Here is an 18,504-nt window from a genome sequence, read left to right as displayed (position 1 = left end):
TCGAACGTATGTATATGTACTTAATGGATGCCCCTTTAATCTTTAGTTTAATGGTCTTTTCTCGGGTTTGTTCGTGTTTTATCCAATTATAAAGAGGTAGAGATCAAGTAGTGAAAATCTTCAACCATCAAAACTAGAGCTTGTACTGATTTTCCTTTTTATTGACTTAACCTTAGACATGCTTGTTTAATTGCTTTTGTTATTTTATATGCTTTGTTACAATTCTAGAACTCGCTAAAATTTCCGGACGACTTGACGATCAGCGACGATGCCAAAGACTTAATTCGGAGGTTGCTATCTGATCGAAAAGAACGCATTGGCTACGAAGGACTCGCGAATCATGGCTTTTTTAAAGGTATCGATTGGACGACACTGCAGGATGGTGAGTTGTTTGAAATGACGTTTTCATCACTTGATATTGCTGTACGATTTTATGCTGATGGAAATCTGGTTTTGCGTCTTACAGAGGTTACTAGGAGATTGTTGATTTGAAATTTCAAACATATACAGCTGAAGTATGTTTATATAAACATTGAAATCTTTTTCTTTATTTCTAAACAACTTAACAGCGACGTTAGCAGTTTCAGATCTTCTTTTTTGAGATTTGCGACCAATAATGTTATTATTTGTAAATTAAATTTTTCCGATTACGAGCAAAATTTTGTTCAGCATTTTTCGTTAAGCGTTCTTTTTCTTCATTTGCAGCCTAATAACTTGCTTTGAGGTTTCTCTAGCTTAAATATTTCTCTTGTATCGCAAGCCGCATCACCCCACCAAGATGTGTCTGGTTTCATCTTTCCCGTTTGCCGGCATTTCTCGCATCTGTTTAAAGCCTATTAAATCTCTCAATAGAATATAAATGGATTTATCTCAAGTTCGATTTCAGATCATTAGCTTTTAATGGTTGTGTTTAAAATTCAGCTTGCATATGCTCTTAATCCGTAAGCGGTATCTTCCTTCCTCAACACACTCATGCCATTCTGCCTTATCAAAAGCAATAGTTTTTTGCGTTTAGCATTCACAGTATATATTTCTGCTTTGGTATGGTTGACTCATTGTTCCACTGCAGGAATACAAACCTTTTGCGATAGATTAGTAGCATCCCCTTTCCAATCGACAGTCTTAATTTTGGAACATTTTATATCAATAAGGATGATTAAAGATATATTGCTGAAATTATTTATTTGGCATTTGTTTGGAAAATAATTTCATGACTTTGTTTTAGTTTGAGTGGTCAGAAGCTCCGCCTTTCCGACCAAAAATACAGTCAATTTTATAGCCAAGAGCTTAAGTACACATAAAGCGCACGACGAAATTTCGACCCAGTAATCGAATTCCTAATTTTTTTATTGTAAACCAAAGTTGAAAGTAAGGTGCTCTAGGAAGCAAAAATTAAAAGTTGGCTGGCAATGTCTGTCTTCAAATCCAGCCTACGCGTGACTTCTGCAATTGAATCCTCATGTCATGCTAGCTGGCTCCTTCTCATTTAATGGCTGCCACGACATTCTCTACGTTGCCAGGGCCTCCGACGAAGGGGGGGGCAAGGGGGCATGCCCCCCCCATTTTTCTGGAAAAACAATAGAAGTTTTTTTCAAAATCTTTTTTATGGGTGTTAAATATTCGGTTGCTCCCTTCTACTTTCCAGCCTTTGTCAGAGCCCATGGTTGTTATCTATATATTTTCATGCTACAATTCCTAACCGGCATAAGTTAACGAATCTGCTCCCGGCATAAGTAGGCGACATTTTCCCACCAGAAGCTTTTCCAGGAATTTAATAGGATTTTCGAGATTTGAATATTCGCATATAGGATTACTTGTCACCGGTTAAGGAACAATCGAAGGATTGCCTATCAGATTAGAGAGATTGCGTGCAATGTTCCTTTAATTCCTGTTCGCGTTTTTATCACGGAATTTCACTGCTGCTTCTAAAAACCGCTTTGAAATCCCGTCAACAGAACACAGAACACAGAAAAAGAGGTTTAGGAATTGTCTAACAATGCATTTAGTTAAGATGGATAAAGACTGTATTAAGTCTCCTTGCTAAGTTTTTCAATGCTAAATAAAATGTAAGGCACGGTCTGTAACGCAATTTTTAATCGTGATGGACGAGAAATAAGTGAAAGTACATTTATGTGTTTGGAAAGAATTTAGAACAGTTTGGTAAAAAGATACTTTTTTTAGTATTGCTATTTTGGTATCAAGCGAAAAATCCGGCTTCTTCACTTTAGAATGCCAGTATTGTGGTTGTAATTTCACAGGATATTTGCAGTTCACACTTTATTCGAAGACAGCTATGCAGCTTTTTGTAAACAAAGTGGCAATACTATTAATCTTTTAGACCAATCAGTAGATCCTTTTTGTAGTTCATATCTGATCAGGTGGTAATTCAATATTTCACTAGATTCTACACCACCCAGGTTTCTACTTTAAAGTTATTGCTTTACTTTCAGCGGTGCCTCCTTATGTCCCCACCATCAGCAGCACAGACGACACATCAAACTTTGATGAATTTGAATCCGAATCTAGTGGACCAAGGATAGAAGATTTCATGAAAGGGAAGGAAGGCTTCAATGGCAAAAACCTTCCTTTTATTGGTTTCTCCTTTACAAGGCAACTGAACGCTGCCTTATTCTCAGACGGGTGTGTATCACTCTTTCCTGTATTTTCTTACTCTTCCCTAATAAAACTTCCCCGATACTTACTATGCCATAGCGTAGACGGAGAATTAAGTTAACGAAAATTTATAATGCTTCTTTTATCGTCTTTACGTCGTTGAACGCATGTTAGCCAGCTTCTGCCCATCTCTACCTGTCATTTCTTGTCTTAATTTCAAAATTATTTATTCTAGCATCTACTACAGTAATTTGACTTTGTACTGGAACCAGTTGCCTCTTGACAAACCCTGCTTTAGGCCCGTTTAGATCCCTTACTAGGCAACCTTCTTGAAAGCAAATCCCTTTCAGGGAACAACTACCACTGATTACGCTTTCTACCAGTCTCTCGTGTATAGAATATACCTTGTCAAGTCATTACCGCTTATTCCGTGTGTAATAACATTGATGCCAAGAAACTGGTATCTGTAGCTAGTTTTTCAATGTTAAATTTTCCTTTTTTTATCTGTAGGAGATATCCAGAACCGACCTCTCCGCTCCCCGAAACTGGCTCGTCTAGGGCGAGCTTTTCGAGTCAAAAGTCTGTCAAGTCTCAAGAACTGAAGGATACTCTCCAGCAATTATCAACTGCTAATATTGAACTAGAAAAAGCCCAAAAGCAAGTTGAGGAGCTGAAAAAATCACTGGCGGAGAAGGATAAGAATTTGAAAAAGGCACAAGATGAAAGAGATGCTACGGAGAAAGAAAAGGTTCTCTTTGATACTGAGATCAAGGTTAGTGCGCAGGATATTTAGTGAATCTATCTTTGGTAGCCAAGTACCAGAGTTGTTTATAAAGTACACTCCAGCACTTAAAATTATATTTCTTCAATCATATCTCTTGAATTTCGCCTCAAAAACCGACTTTACACTTCCAACCATTTATACACGTGCATACATGCATGCAAGTATTATTTTAAGATGACAAGTCCTTATCAAAGTTCTTAATTTTTGTAGACAGAGGCTTGATATAGTTCCCATGACCAGTTTGCTTTTTAAAAGAAAAAGTCATCGATTTATAGTGTACATAGGAACATCGAACGATGAAACCACCAAACAAATCAGTCCATGGACAAACGTGTGGTCTTAATGCTGAGAGTATGCTGACTAAGAATGAGTTAAGAAATGTAATGATGGTGCAATGTGATGTAATGATCTAGGAAGGAGAAAGATCTAGACTTAGAACGAACGATAGAAGCTGAGTTAGCATGATCTAGATGAGCGAAGTTGAAAGAATGGTAGAGGGAATGCCCTGTGGTATGCAATGATGTGAATAACGTAAGGGGATGTCATCGTGAATGCATGGTCGATAATAAATAGAATGTGACCTTATTTATGCTAGTGAGAACTATTATATTTGGTAGCTGACTGATACCCGCCATGAAAATTAAAAAGTTGCCGTCTATGTAGCCTTGAAGTGGGGTGGCCATATCAATAGTACGATAATTACAACATCTGAGTTGAACCTTTTGTGAGTCTTAAATTCCTTCCATCGAAGCTGAGTGTTGCTTGGAGAGTTTCTATAATAAGAATATGTATCAAGTTTTAAGGACGCTGTACGTGGTCGATTTGTTTCCTTTTGGATATTGCATTGTATAATCTTTTTTTACAGTTTGCTAGCACACGTTGCTTGCACAGCATACCTGTTCCGCAAGGGGGGGGGGGAGAAGGGAACTGAGGGGAAGAATGGATATGAGAAGAGAGAGAAGAGACAGGAAGAAAGGAGAGAAAAGGGGGGGAAGATAAAAGAGGCAAAAGAGTGATGAAAGGAAGGGGGTGGGGAAATTGGGAAAATTGGAAAGGAAAGGAGAAAGGGAGTGAAGAAGGGTTACCTGGGCATTTGAAATGCCCCTTAATATTGAAGGAAAATAGATTTTCCCTTTTTCATTGTTTTGTACTTATTTGAGTCGCTTTTTTATTTTAAAAATATATATTTGTAGACGTGCATTTTACCTATTATGTAATTCTTTATTTAAAGATATTAAGTCTTGATACATACGTTCTTTATTTATTCTTCTTGGAGTCTAATTATTCTCTATTTATTCATAAAGGCGGTAAACTGACTTCTTTTTTTGTCCTTAGAGCATGCAAAGGCGGCTGGATATGGAGAGAGAAGATCGCCAGAAAGCGGAAATTGAAACGTTGAAACTTATTAATGAATTGAAAGAAAATAATCGAAAGGCGGATGGTCTGAGGGACATGGAAATGAAGTAAGCAAATTTGCAAATTTTAGAAGTATTGTAATTGTGCATGCTGGAACGGAACCCATGTTAACTAGTACATATTTGATCGGGCTTTTATAATCAGAAATTGTCTCACGCGACTTTCCCTCTTGACATCCAAAAGAGGTGTTTGGGAACCTGAACATTTTTTAGTTGGTAGGACCCCTGTTTCTTCTAGCACGTCATTTCTTATCCTATTCTGTACATTACTATACTGAGCTTAAAATCGCAGTTTGTAAGGGTCTTTAATGAGAAGCAGTTTATCCTGACTAGTTCCACGGGCTTGAACTAATACGGAACTGTTTTTCATTCTATTTTGAGCCCTACATATCCGCTACCGTCAAATGTTAAGTGACCTGGTCATTGGTATTAAATTGTTTAAGAAGTGTGGAGGCCTTTTGTCAATGTTTTCAAATTCCGTCAACTGCTCATCTTTGTTTTTTTCTTGTTCAGTGAATCATTTCTCAGTGGGCTCCTCAAATCGCATAATCTTACACTTATTTTCTGTTAAATGTTCTTTTAGGAAATGTAGGCAACCGGCTTTAATCGAAATTTTGTTTTAATGAAAAGTCACAGAGTTTTGATCAGGCTTGATAAACGTATTCTTTTTTCTTTTGTGTTTTACGCATTTCCTTTAATTTCTCTGTTGCGTGTTTTCATTCCTTTCGTTGTCTTTCTGTCCACTGTTTGTCGAGCTGGCGACCTATGATTATAGTGACGACGAACAAAGGACCTTCCCTGGGTGGCATCAGTAAAACCAGTCATTTGCCAACTTCAATAATCATCTTCTCATTGTGTATCATTATTTAAATGATCATAATAAATGGCGGTGCCAGAGGGGGGAGGGTTGGGACTTGGGGGGCGTCGTCCTCCCAGTTTGCGGCAGTATCGATATTGTATTCGTGTAGATTTGGTGAGAAAATGTTTGGGAAAGGGTATTATTTTATCAAAGTATCCTTTGTGGTGTGATTATATAATTTTAAAATTGCCTCAGCGTAACAAAAGGTTTTTAACAGACATTCATCGTAGATAAAATCTGACTTTCGATTTAGGTATACGGGCGTTTTCTGACATGGCCTAAATTTTTTTCGGTTAGAAGGGCATGGTGCATACCTCCCAAAGCCTATTTGTTGGTGCCGTCACTAATCAAAATTATCAAAGTGTTTATCATTGTCTATTATACACCACCAACAGGGCCCGCGCCACGAATTTTAAAGTGGGGGGCCAAGGCTTAAAATGTAGAGGGCCACCCCCCCCAGTGGCGCGAGCCCTGTACAATTAAAATCATCTTGTTAAACCGTTTGGTGTTAGCCTTGGCGGTCGATAAACGACAAATTCCTAACCTCTTGTAATGTTTTTTTAAGGCAATCGTTGGAAGAACAAAAACAGCTTGTAGCCCAGTTGGAGCAAGAAAGATTCGTCGCAAATAGACGTGCCCAGCATTTAGAATCGGAGCTTAGTGACAAAAAGAAGGTATTTTATTTCCAAGCAAATTTTTCTATTGTTGTGATTACTTTGACATTGATTTATCTGCCTTCCATCCATTATCCTTTTTATTCCAATTTATGATTAACTTTTTACAAAAATTTTCTTCTTACTCCAGTCTTTTGAAGAAACAAAGAATTACGTCGCAGAACTCAAATCGAAATTATCCAAGGTACCTTTTTCTTTTTACTGTAAATTTGAAATGAAGTTTCATGTAAAAAGTTGAAATCAAACGTAGCTTTATCTTTATTAGCATTGTTTGGGTGTACACTTATTAGTAAAAAGTCTTCGTTTTTAGTAAACATTCTCTACTTGAGAGCTGTTTAGGAGGAAATGCCATAAGAATGAAACCCAGCTTTGCGATTCGGGAGCCCTGGGAGAGTCGCACATGCCTGGTTCAATTGTAATTTTTAAAATTATCATTCGTCATTCATGTTTTAAAATATCTTGCAGTCATTTAAAATGTAGAACAAAATTGTTTTGACACTAATTGTATTTGCGTTGACATAATAAAATCTTACATAACTGCCAAGGGATACTCAATACCTAATGCTGTGATGTAACATCAGGGGCGGACACTTGATCAAATTTGGGGAGGGCAAGCCTATTGTTTTAATAAGATGACGTCACATTTTTCATTGCTTTAGAACAAAAGACCATTGTCCCCTGAAGTATTGGGGGCGGTCGCCCCCTCCCTCGCCCCCTCCCTTGCCCCCCCAGGTGTCCGCCACTATGTGACATCTCCTGTTTCATTTTATAAGGAGGCCTTCCCTTCCTTTTGCTGCATTCCCAGCCTCAAATCCACATAGTCCTAAAAGATCCAAGCTATATTCGCTACTGGTTGTTTTCAATTTGCAATGACTCTGTATTGATTTGTTATGATTTGTATTTCACAGGTTAACGAGGATACAAAAGCGAACGTTTCGGATCTTCACGAGAAACTCACAAAAGTCTCGAATGACAGTGAGAAAAGGATAAAGGAATTCCAAGAAAAACTTAATAAGGTATTTATGACCCTTGACTTTGAAGCCAAGTATGTATTATTATGTCAAACTGATATCTGGTCAAAGTATTTTTGATTTGCAAGATAGAGCTCTTTCAAAGATAACATAAGATGGGATTGCAGATGGGATAACAGAAGATGGGTCAGTTTTCTTATAAAAAATTGCATTTTTTAAATTACAAACTGTTGTAGTGTAATACGATAATAAAAGGGTCCCTGTTTTTAGCTACAATTTTTAATAAATGTATTGTTTCAGTCGTCTTCAACAAGCCAGTCTTGTTTTTGTGGTTTCTCGGGGTATATTGATGCGATCGGTGGGAGTCTGAGTTTTGCCGCATACGTTTTCTTTATTTTCTCCATTTTTGCTTTTGAAATTTCAAACTTTTGTATTTCGTTGATATCACCAACCAACATTGATTTTGCGGAGTACTTCCATCTGTTAATATCTAAATCAACTATTCGAGGCATCAGAATCGTCTCATTTTCTGTATCAATGTCCGATTGCTGCCACATCGTGCATCTCTCTTCAATAACTGGCTTTATAGACTTGCCGACAATACTTTCTGCTAATGGCATCAATGTCTGTTTTTCGTGTCGGAGCACAAGCCTCCTTCCTTCTTTGCCATGAACCGCTGCAGGTTTTGTTGTAGTTTTACAAAGAGGCTCTACCAGCAAGAGGCCAGTCTCTTTTTGCACTGACGAAAATGTGTCCATCATCTGCAAAAGCAGCGTTGCTCTGTACTGAACAAGCTCTGCCTTCCTTTCCTCCCATTTTCTTGCCTTCTCCTCTATTCTTGACTCCATATCTTTAATATAACCACTAAGTCTAATATTATTTTTATATTTGATCAACGACATCTTCATTGCTTGCTTAACTTTTTGCATTCTATCATATGCAACGTATCTACGTACTAGATGCACAAACCGTAAACGTGGAAGATCCATAGTTTTCTTGATAAGCGTCGCAGCCTTTTCGTGTGTTTCTGATGTTATCTGGTCGCTTGCAAATGCTTTATCCAGACGCTCAAGGTTTCTTTCCTGCTCTGTTTTTGCAATATAAAACATCGATGCAGTTCTTTGTGAATATCTTTGCTCTCTTTTGTTATTATTTCGTTGCTGGTTCGGCGTTTGTTTAGTAGATAACTTGGAAATGAATTCCTGTTGACTCTGCACCACCCGCTTGAGCTGTGCTCTGTCTCTTTCGATCTCTGTCAGCTGATACGTACTCCTTCGAACCGCCTCGCGATTCTCTGTCTGCACTCTCTCGATTTCCTTCTTGAGTAGCATGTGATTCTCGATCAGCTGCTGGTAAGGCGAAAGCTCCTTCTGCAAGGCCTTGTATTTTCCGCTAAGTTCTTGATAATCATTTACAAAGTTTCTGTTCACATCTTCCAATGTTTTCATTTTCTCCGTTTGGACAGCCAGAGTTTCTCTTGCTTTACGCAACTTTTCGCTTTGGTTTTCCAAGTCTCGGACAACGAATCCTTTTGCTGTTGTAGCCTCCTTTACCTCAAGCCTCCTGCTGAGAAGAGCTTTTGATAGTCTATTTTCTAGAGACACCAATAGTTCAGTTGCTTGGTATGCCATCATTGATAGCATTTGCTTTGTCTCCGTGCTGCTGGAAAATCCAGGCTCTATTGGCAGTGGCTCTAGCTGCCGTAGTTCAAATGCTGCCTCGTTTAGAGACTCCCGTTCGAGGATCATTGCCAAGGAGTCTTTGAATCGATTCACTGTCTTTAGCAGTTGCATACTTCCTTTGTGTATAGTGAGTATATCGTTCCGATGTTGTGTTTCATTTCGACGTATTTCTGCTAAGTATCTTTGATGCTCTTTGGCTAAGAAGTCTCTCAACCGTTGCAGTTCACCTTCGTATTGTTTTTTCAACTTGACAAGCAGCTGCTGTTTTGATACGCTGTCACCTAACTCAATCTTGACAACCTGGTTCACTTGTCGCTGCTCAAGAGTGATTTTCTCATCCAATAACGTTTGCATATCCGCTGTCATTGTGTCTAGGCAGCGTTGAAGATGACCAATTTGATCTTCTTTAATTCTCATGCTATTCCGCAGTTCTTCAACGGAGTCTGTGAGATTGTCAGCTTTGTTTTGACTGACTTCCAGTTCTCTCTCATACGCGGTGAGCGATGTCTGAAGTTGCTTTTCTAATTCTCTCTTCTCCAACTCCACTTGTTCTATACACTGTTCCAGTGCTTCTTTTCCTGTCAGTTCAGTCTCAAGTTCAATTATTTTCAGTGCTTGACGTTCGATGTCCTTTCTTGAATTAGCCAGCTCTTTTCTCAACGAATCTATTGTTTTTTCCAGGGTTTTTATCACAATTTTGTATTCTTCAATCTTTCCTTCCTGGTTGTTTGTTACTGAACTAGCAACCTCCTCCGAAATTTCCTCAGCTATTTTTTCTTCCTGTACCATCTTTTTCGCTTTAGAGAAGTCTTTTAGCATCGTGAGCTGCCCTGCGGCTAATGTATGTCTCCGCGCAGCATCCTGCTTCTCATTTCTCTGTGGGATATCTTGGTTGTCTTCTTCAGCAACAACAACATCATCAAATGCACCTAAACGTGACTTTATTTGCTCTGTGATAAGTTCATTTGGCAGTCGCTTTTCCACATTTTGTTTTTTCTCTTCTGCAATACTGTTTGGCTTGGCTAGCCCTTCGCCTGTTGGCAAAAGTACCGACCGCCTTCTCTCTCTCGTTCTTGGCTTCTTTGCATTTCTATCAGCATCCATTTTTCCTTCCAATTCTTCAATTCTCTGCTTCAATAAGCCATTTTTCTCTTCGTGTGCATTAATGCTTTCTATATTAGTCTTAATCGTCTCTTGCATTCTCTCTCCTTCATTTAAAGCCTTTTGAAGCTCGATTGTTTTCTCTTGTAGCCTCTTTTCTGTGTCATTGATTTCTCGCAGTTTATTCTCCATCACAGCGCCAAATATTTTAACTTGTTTTGTAATGCTTTGCAAATGTTTTCGGCCTTGTTCTTGATGTGTCATTCGCAGGAAGTCGTCCAGTTCCAGAGCTACCTTCTTGATTGCTATTGGCCAATTCTTCCTATCCCCTAATTCTTGCGCGGTCAACATCTTTCTTTCATTCCCTGCTTTGGCGCTCCCTTTAGTCTCCCCTTCCGGATTATTCCCCCCTGTTTCCTCTTTTCGAGCTGAAACCAGTAATTTTGCAGCCATAATTTGTTTGGCTATCTTCTTCAGCTTCTTTGAGGAAGTTTTCACTCGGTTCATGGACGACATTATCGCTTTGTGGATCGAACCGACTTCGTCATGTCTCTCCTTTTGCTTCTCCATTTCGTTATCGTCGACTTCATCGGATTGTTTAACCTGTAGAAACCAGTCGTGTAAATCTTGTATGATATTAACCTTGCTTTTAGATCTTTTCATTGATGACTTAAACACTTCGATAACCCTCTGCCGCGAATCTCTTTTCTCCCGTTCTCGCTCAATATCCAAATCCGGCATCCCATACACGATTATTTCTTGTGACGTAACATCCTTTTGATCTGTTGTCTCAGTGAAATCATTTCCACTATGATGCAATGCCATTTTTATTCGATGCATAACAGTATTCAGTTCATCTTTGGTCTGATCCTGCCTTCGCTTTATTGCTGCTTCTTTCATTCTGTTTGCCACTGCGATGACATACGCGGGAAGATTTGTGTGATAAATTGGTATATCATCAATGGCTGCCTTGCTTTGATTTTTTCCCGCACTTTCCCCGCGTTTTCGCCCTTTCCGTGTCCTTTGCCTTTCTTCGCTAGAAGCAGATTCACAGCTGTTTCCTGATTTGCTGCTTGAATCCGAGTCCGTATTTCGTTGATCGTCATTACTCCGAAGAATTTTGCGAAGCATTTCTTCTTGTTTCGGTGCTTGGTTGTTTTTGAGAATGGAACTTCGTTTTGCGGTCAGCCTCATGGTGCTACTAGACCGTTTATCGACGCCTTTGAAGCTCACCCTTCGCACCTTTTCTGCCGTCTTTTTTCTTGGACTCCCTTGGCTTGCGTTGCTAGGTGTCTTTGGGGGCCTTGGCGATGCATTCTTAAGAGATGAGTGGGAACTCATCTTCAATAGCTTTTCCAGCTACGTCCGCAGTTTAGATGTCTGCTTTCTAACCAACTAAAGTGCCATCATCGTGGCACTACTATCTGACCCAGAACTTTGGATCAGATTTCTGTTTCGATAAATCGATTCCAAGCGCCGATGCCATCTCATTTAGCGGCTTCACATCTACGTAGTGGCGTGTTGTTTTTGGTTCTTCGATGCCATGCTGTCGAACGTATTTGACGTCATTTGAATGGCAATCTGTCGCTCAAATTGCAGAATGCTTGATGTACGTTTCTCCATTCAGTATGACGTCAGTACTGGTTGCATTTTCCCTAGGCTTCATGAAATTTTCTGACAAATTATCCTTTGTTATTCTTAGCTACCTTTTAATGCGCTTTTAATGTTCCTCGTATTAAATAAGAATTGTAACTTTAGCTTTGTTTATCATTTACGTGCCCTGGAAATTGATTCTTAATGCCATGTGGACCATAGCCAAAGCCTGTCACTAGTTTAGGCGTCAGGTTACCTCATCCATCAACTAGAGTTTAGCTTGCATCTTTTTTGAGACTGCCTTTTCAACATCCCAAATAACCTCGAATAAGTCTGTTATTTATTTTCCTTCTTTTGGTAACCTTGTATATATTTATAGCGTGTAATCTGCATTACTAGTTGTAATGTTTGTGGTTCTAAATATGTGTATTCGGTTTTCGTCTAACTATACATTTGTGCGCAATACATGTCTATATTTTCAACTCTACCCCAAAAATTTAAGCCCCCATATTGTACCTCAGTCAAGGTCTTCCTTCAATTGAATTTTTTGCCATATAATAATATATCTGCATGATAATGAAAATATTCTTCTTTTCCTTATATGCTCCTATGCAGAAGTTTATGAGATTGTAACGAATTTCTTTTATATCATACTACACTGAAAGTAGGTTCCCTTAACATTAGCAGTACCTGTAATCATCTTTCTTTTTATCGTAGGCACTTGCTGCTTGTCAAGAAGCTACAGATCGCTGGCATAGCGTCGAGCGCGAAAAAGAAGATTTGCATCGAGACTTTGAAGAATTGACGGTTCGTATCTTTTGTTATTAGCTGACAACTGGTTATTTCCTTTGATATTGTTTATAAGCTCGTCAGTTGCCATATCCTTATCAACCCTAAGCGACACGCGCAATGATTGTATATACATGCTTTTTATTAAGCAGCTAAAGTCAGGTTTTTGAATACACCTGGGAAATGGTAAGGGCCTTTTACTCCCTATGAGCCAAACAAATATTTGCTACAAACTTTAATGTGACTGAAAGGAATCCAGAGGTAAAGTGGTATTTTCAGTCTCGCTTTGTTGTTGTGCCTGGTGTGAGAACAAATTTAAAACATATTTATATTGTTTATGGGTTACAGTACCAGGCATGGAAGTTGCTTACCAATCTAAAGTGATTGTTTATCAACTGTTTACTTACAGAGGTTCGCAGGTCTTTGTATTCTCATTTATAACACTGGATTTCTAACAGTTTTGACGTCATCCTCTGTAGCACCCACCGCTCATAAGTGTGCGTCTGTTTTTCAAGCAACGGGTCTGCATCAACATCTTAACAGTTTGCAATTTCTCCAAAATGCGTCAATGTTGAACATGAGCCTAAATTTCTATGTTGCACATATTCTAGTGGTCTTCATCATGCAATTTAATGAATGACATAAAATAATGAACAACATTCGAAGTTCGGCATGGGTATTGAGCAGAATGTTTTTGCCCTAATGAAAAGCTTTTCACGAGTGCCAATCTCTAGTGTCCCAGCACGTCAAGCCGTTTGTATAAACACACACACAAATAACAATAATTATCTATTTTGATGTTTGCGACCCTTTTTATGATGCTTTCTGGGCAGGGTTCATCGATTTCTTAACAATCCAGCGACACTCTTTTAAACTAGTGTTAGACTTGCAAAGGTCCAAAGAGGGCCGTTTTTTGGCTCATCCATGATGCCCAGGCACACTTGGCATAAACGGACAGTTGCCGGTGATATTTCTGTTGACATATTTCTGGTATGCTTTCTGGTCTCGTTTATATTTATTAAAATAAAGATATTCAATTTTTTGATATATAATATTTTGGGCAAAGTCCATCTGTAGCATTATTTGCCTTATAGAAAGATATTTTGTAGAGTTTAAAATATCAGTTGCATTTCCAGCTTTTCTTTAACTTTTCTGCCCGAAATTGAATGTTGAATGGGCATGTGTTTATTGTTGATTTTTATGAAATATTTTAACAGTTTTGCCATCATCCACAATACTTGACACAGTGTTCTTCTAAAATCGTTCATACACTTGACGAAAACTTATAAAAGATAGCGAAATCATTCCTAAACTCAAATGACGTTTTCTGAGAATCTCTGATTTTTTCCGTGTCTTATTCATTTGAAGCCCATATACCAAACCAAAGAAACGAATTTTGTATATAAGAGTGTTGCCAAAAGTTGAATAATTTGAAGAAGAGAGGTACACGAACTTCAATTCTGTTTATGCCGTAATTGATATCGTAATCCTGTAAATGCGATACGTCAAAGCAACATGCATATCTTCTTAACTGTAAAATGAAATGTCTGTGGATATGTTCTAGATTATCCTCCATCCCAATGATACGTCGACCCTTCTATTCGTTTTGAGACCTTTAAATCCTCAACAAGGTTATGTGCACGCAACGATACATCGTGCTGTTTCGCAGTGAAGATATGAAGCGGGAGTTCACTTTAATAAACTCGAGACTGTGTTTTATAATTTTTTTATGGTAAAAAATCTACTTGTAAAACAATTACGATTAACCAGGTGGCTCAAGACCAAGTGTAGTGCCGGGGTGGCTCAGGGCTGAGCCCACTTGTCAATACCGAAAAGTAGCCAATTTCTAGCTTTGCTATTGTTTTTGCAACATTTCGCACAAGAGCCCCCATGTTATTTTAATTGCACTACAGCCCCGAGACTAACCTCCCGAGACAAACCTAAGCCAGTTTAAAGGAGTGCATAAAGGGATCATTTACTATCTACGAAGCACGGGCACTTATTTTCCAGGAACCAAGTTTTAACGAGTTTTTTGAAGTGCGTGGTGTTTTGAGCTATCTATATGGATTGTGTGTTGAATTTCAAATTTTGGGCCTTGAAAACCTAATGATAACAATTTTATACTCTTGCCAGAAGAAAGAAGTGTGCTGTGTGTCGGGATATTCAGAGAAGGATAGAGAATTATTCCTCTTCCAGTGGCTGAGCCATTTTCTCCTTGACATCGATGCTTGTAAATAGAAGGGTCTAAATCTCAAAGCTTTTAAGACGTGCATCAATCATCAGCTCTCCTAATACATCATGGGGTGCATTTAGAGTAAAGAGTGTAGCCATGGGATACCAGACTATATTTGCTGTCTTCTTCACATTTGTTGTCATTCAAAATTTATGCTTTTCTCGCTGAAGAGCGAATGCTCTGTAGGCAGTTGAGATCAGAGTTTGTCATGTACAGTCAGTTTGCATGCGTGCTACTTTGTTTGCCTTTTTGGTATGGCGTACTCAGGGAAAGTACCTTCGTTTATGGAGGCTTTGAAATTAAGAGTAATTAAAACTGCAAAAACAACTGGCTTACTTTCTTTCAATCATGTTCATCAACAGGCCTTTGTCAATCAGATGAAAGAAAATGAAGTAAAGGTTGGTTTGTTTTTCTTCTTATTATCGTCACTTCTACTTTATTATGCTATTAATTGATAATTGGTTTTTGTTCTTATCTCTTCTTATGTTTTGCAGATACTGTATTATATCTGTTTAGCAAATTATTCGATATTGTCGATTTGTATCTCCAACATACGATCACAGTCCGATAAGAGATTTAGGGATTCTGTAAACTAGTATACTCACCCCACGTGCGTACATCATTCTATGATATTGTCTGAATACGACAATATCGGTTAGGGTTGAATACAATGTATTATGATATTAGCACCAAAGTTGTCGCGAGCTCTGCCTGTTCATTGGCCCACACAGCAAGCCTGCAGTGTATTTTGTGTGTGTAGAGATAGCAGCAGGCACTGGAAGGCGCTAATATCCTCAGAGTCTTTTTGGTTGTTTTGCACTTCCGCTCGGTGTGAAAATACTACATCTTGCTGCATGAGATCGGGCGGACACCTGGATGCCGCATTTTTTTCGAAAAGGAGAGCGTCTGTAAACTTGGCATTTTAATGCCAGTCAACTTCTGTATAGTTTTTCAAAAAGCGTGGCTTCTTTTTGAGGTTTTTTAAATTAATTTTTAATTTGTAATACCCCTCAACTAATATAAAGACATTCCGTTTTAAAACTTAAAGTGGTGATGAGTTAATGCGGCTTCTATTCGGGGGCGGCTTCTATTTTAGAAAATACGGTAGGCAACATTATTCACTGGATGTTTCCTGGCCCCAGGCGACCGGGGATTCGCTAATTCAGTCAGTAAACCCCCTGGCATTTTAATAATTTGATATCTTTTTGGGTAAGGATGCTTGGAGCCTTCTCAGCTATTAAACAAGCGTGATTTTTACGTCTTTTGAAAAAAATTGTCGAACAGGCGTGTCAAAAAGTGATTACTAAAACGGCTCGTTTCCCAGTTGATACAGAAGTTTTGACATGGAAAGAAAATAATCTCGTGAACTTTCCCATTTGACGTTCAGTTTAGAAAAGTTCAATTATACTTATGCAATTATGCAATTAATCAAAAGCAACAAATTATGCTTTTGAAATGGACGAACAAGGCGACCAGCTACTAACAGCCCTTCTTTTAACTGCTTGACTCTAGGAGTGCCACTTCTTCTAATGTTGTATGCTTTCGTGGAACCGATTGCAATATATCTGTGAATGCACCTATTCCTAGACTGGAGCAGGGCCCGCGCCTTTGGGCCAGGGTGGCCATGGCCCCCCACTTTTTTACGAAGCAAGTAGTTTTAAAACTGCAACAAATGCCTTGACCCCCTTCTTCTTTTGGCCTTGGCCCCCTACATTTTTAGCCTTGGCCCCCATCCCCCCACTTTAAAATTCGTGGCAAGGGCCCTGGGTAGTAAAAAATCGTCAAATTCCTTATTCACGTACACGGAAAATTAGGGCAGAGAGAGCAAAAATTGTTTGTATTCCTTCTCGCGTGCTTTGCGAACCTTAAACCTGCAAACATCGTTGCTAATTACATTGCTGGAATCAAGCTTTAACCAAGATGGAATACAGGAAAGACATGCGTTTTTGAGGAGAGAACGCGACTTAACTGAAACCCTCTGTACAGCCTCTAAAAGCTACATTGCAAGCAAAAGCAGATTTTGAGTGAAAAATCTCAATTCCATGTTCTAGCAAATACAAAATCTGACCACAGTTAACGCCTATTGTTAACGCCTTATTTTATTTGAATGCTGGCGGTACTAAAAATCGCTATAAACTATTAATTAAAACGTGCAAGGTTTTTTATCATTCTGTAAAATTTTCCGTGGCAATATTTTCCTATTTAAGAAAAAAAATATAATGTCTTTCTACACAAATGAACTTTGCAACAATTGACTATGCAAAGAATCAATGAGAAGTACCCCTCCTAATGGGTAAGAACTACTTACACAACACCATTTCGCTAAACTGAGCCATTTGATAAGTCCTTCAAGCCGACCGGACCACCCGTTCTTCTGTTAGGTCAAACTGGGAGTACCCCCGAGGGAGATTGATAATAATGAGTATTGTTTCATGAAGTTAAATGCCATTTTTTACCCAAAAATATTTTATGTTACTACTATAATTGATGTTTTACGTTGTATGCCGACTTAGCCTTTGCTCTCTTATCAATAGGAGGAAGCTAAAAAACAGGAAGCGAGCACTACAGAAGAAAGTCTGAAGAAAGAGTTAAGACTCAAATCTGAAAAGCTGAGCCTACTTGAGCAAGAGAATCAGGTTTGGCGTTCTTTCTTTGCTTCATAATCGAATCCATCACTGATATTTTCTCCACTTCCATGGCGCCCCAAAATTACGAGAAGATCTGTGTTCTCTGTGAAGACTTTTGATTTTGAGTTTCGTTTTCGGCTAACTGATGCGGCAATTGAGGAACTGAACTCGGTTAATTAATTGTCCACCCCCGACTATCATTGTCTGAGAATGATTATAAGGAGCAACTTCTCTTTTGTTCCCCCTCCTACGAGTTACTGCCCATTTTCTTAAGTCGTTTCCTTGAAGATGCTGATTTTTAATGCTGAGGCACCGATTAATGCATCGTTTGAGGTTTTTCAACATGTCATGAAGCATATTATTGATTTTTGTGTAAATATTGCAACCGACATCCTTCTTTATTGCAGTATTAACCAAAGAATTCGACTTAAGATAAGGTTGTTGTTTCCTGAGTTTGAACGAACAAAATATGTTTATTTCCTTAGGACGTGAGGATCCAAATCGAAGAATCGGAAATTAAATATAGGAAACTTATCGAAGCTCGAGACGAAATGAAGAAAGAACTTGGGAAAAGGATTGAGGTTAGTTTTCTTCAAAGAGTTGCATGTGTGTTTTTCTCTTTACGATAGAAACTTGCCTTTTCTTCTAAAGAAATCTTTCTTAAAGCTTTCGCCTGTTCCTGTTCTGGTGTATGATCTTTGTTTAAATTGCTGAGCACGCTGCCCAGAAGAATAACGTTGATCCATGCAGATGCAGATACATAAATTCTGATCGGCAATTGTGATTTTTCTGCCAAACATGATATGCGATTCTCTCATATTTAAATGCACACCCTCAAACTGCGATAGGAATCGTCTTTCTTTTATCTTTACTAGATTGGCTCGCAAATGTATCGTTTCCTTGTACAGTTCATTCAAGCCAATTGGGGTAAAATGGGGGGGGGGGGGGGGGGGGGGCAGCTGGTCCATTCAAGACCCTTTTTTGAGATAATTCTTGTAGAAATTGCATGTTGAAATTTTGTTGTAAAGCTAGCCATGGTCCGTTCACAATTGTTTATATGTATAAATGACGTAACCTTTAGCCGCTTGATCAGTCAATTGCTTGCTACTCAAACGTCGTGTTTTTGTCACCGTCTCTTTGTGTACTCATGGTTTACTGTTAAG

The 18,504-nt window shown here is 38.7% G+C and overlaps 2 protein-coding genes across 2 annotated transcripts in view; one reads left to right on the top strand and one right to left on the bottom strand.

Moving 5' to 3' along the window:
* The window catches only part of LOC135683565 (citron Rho-interacting kinase), a 40,931-nt gene that overhangs the window by 6,610 nt on the left and 15,817 nt on the right, over positions 1-18,504 (top strand). The window contains exons 7-17 of the mRNA XM_065198861.2: positions 229-382; positions 2,451-2,640; positions 3,124-3,385; positions 4,733-4,860; positions 6,237-6,345; positions 6,476-6,529; positions 7,254-7,361; positions 12,410-12,499; positions 15,077-15,112; positions 17,249-17,350; positions 17,827-17,922. Of these exons, the coding sequence (XP_065054933.1) occupies positions 229-382; positions 2,451-2,640; positions 3,124-3,385; positions 4,733-4,860; positions 6,237-6,345; positions 6,476-6,529; positions 7,254-7,361; positions 12,410-12,499; positions 15,077-15,112; positions 17,249-17,350; positions 17,827-17,922 (1,329 nt within the window). The remainder of the gene's footprint in view (positions 1-228; positions 383-2,450; positions 2,641-3,123; positions 3,386-4,732; positions 4,861-6,236; positions 6,346-6,475; positions 6,530-7,253; positions 7,362-12,409; positions 12,500-15,076; positions 15,113-17,248; positions 17,351-17,826; positions 17,923-18,504) is intronic.
* On the bottom strand, positions 7,613-12,383 carry LOC135683376 (uncharacterized). The gene has a single exon (XM_065198613.1). The coding sequence runs from the start codon at positions 11,438-11,440 to the stop codon at positions 7,613-7,615; it is 3,828 nt and encodes a 1,275-aa protein (XP_065054685.1). The 5' UTR covers positions 11,441-12,383.

Source organism: Rhopilema esculentum, chromosome 7 (assembly GCF_057945365.1).
Source record: "Rhopilema esculentum isolate cy_ngs chromosome 7, ASM5794536v1, whole genome shotgun sequence".
In the NCBI taxonomy this organism is placed as follows: domain Eukaryota; kingdom Metazoa; phylum Cnidaria; class Scyphozoa; order Rhizostomeae; family Rhizostomatidae; genus Rhopilema; species Rhopilema esculentum.
Note: the sequence above shows the minus strand (reverse complement) of the source record. Positions and strands in the feature narration are given on the sequence as shown.

Coding starts and splice junctions, on each gene's coding strand:
- LOC135683376 (XM_065198613.1), bottom strand. CDS start 11,440: ATGAGTTCCCACTCATCTCTTAAGAATGCATCGCCAAGGCCCCCAAAG.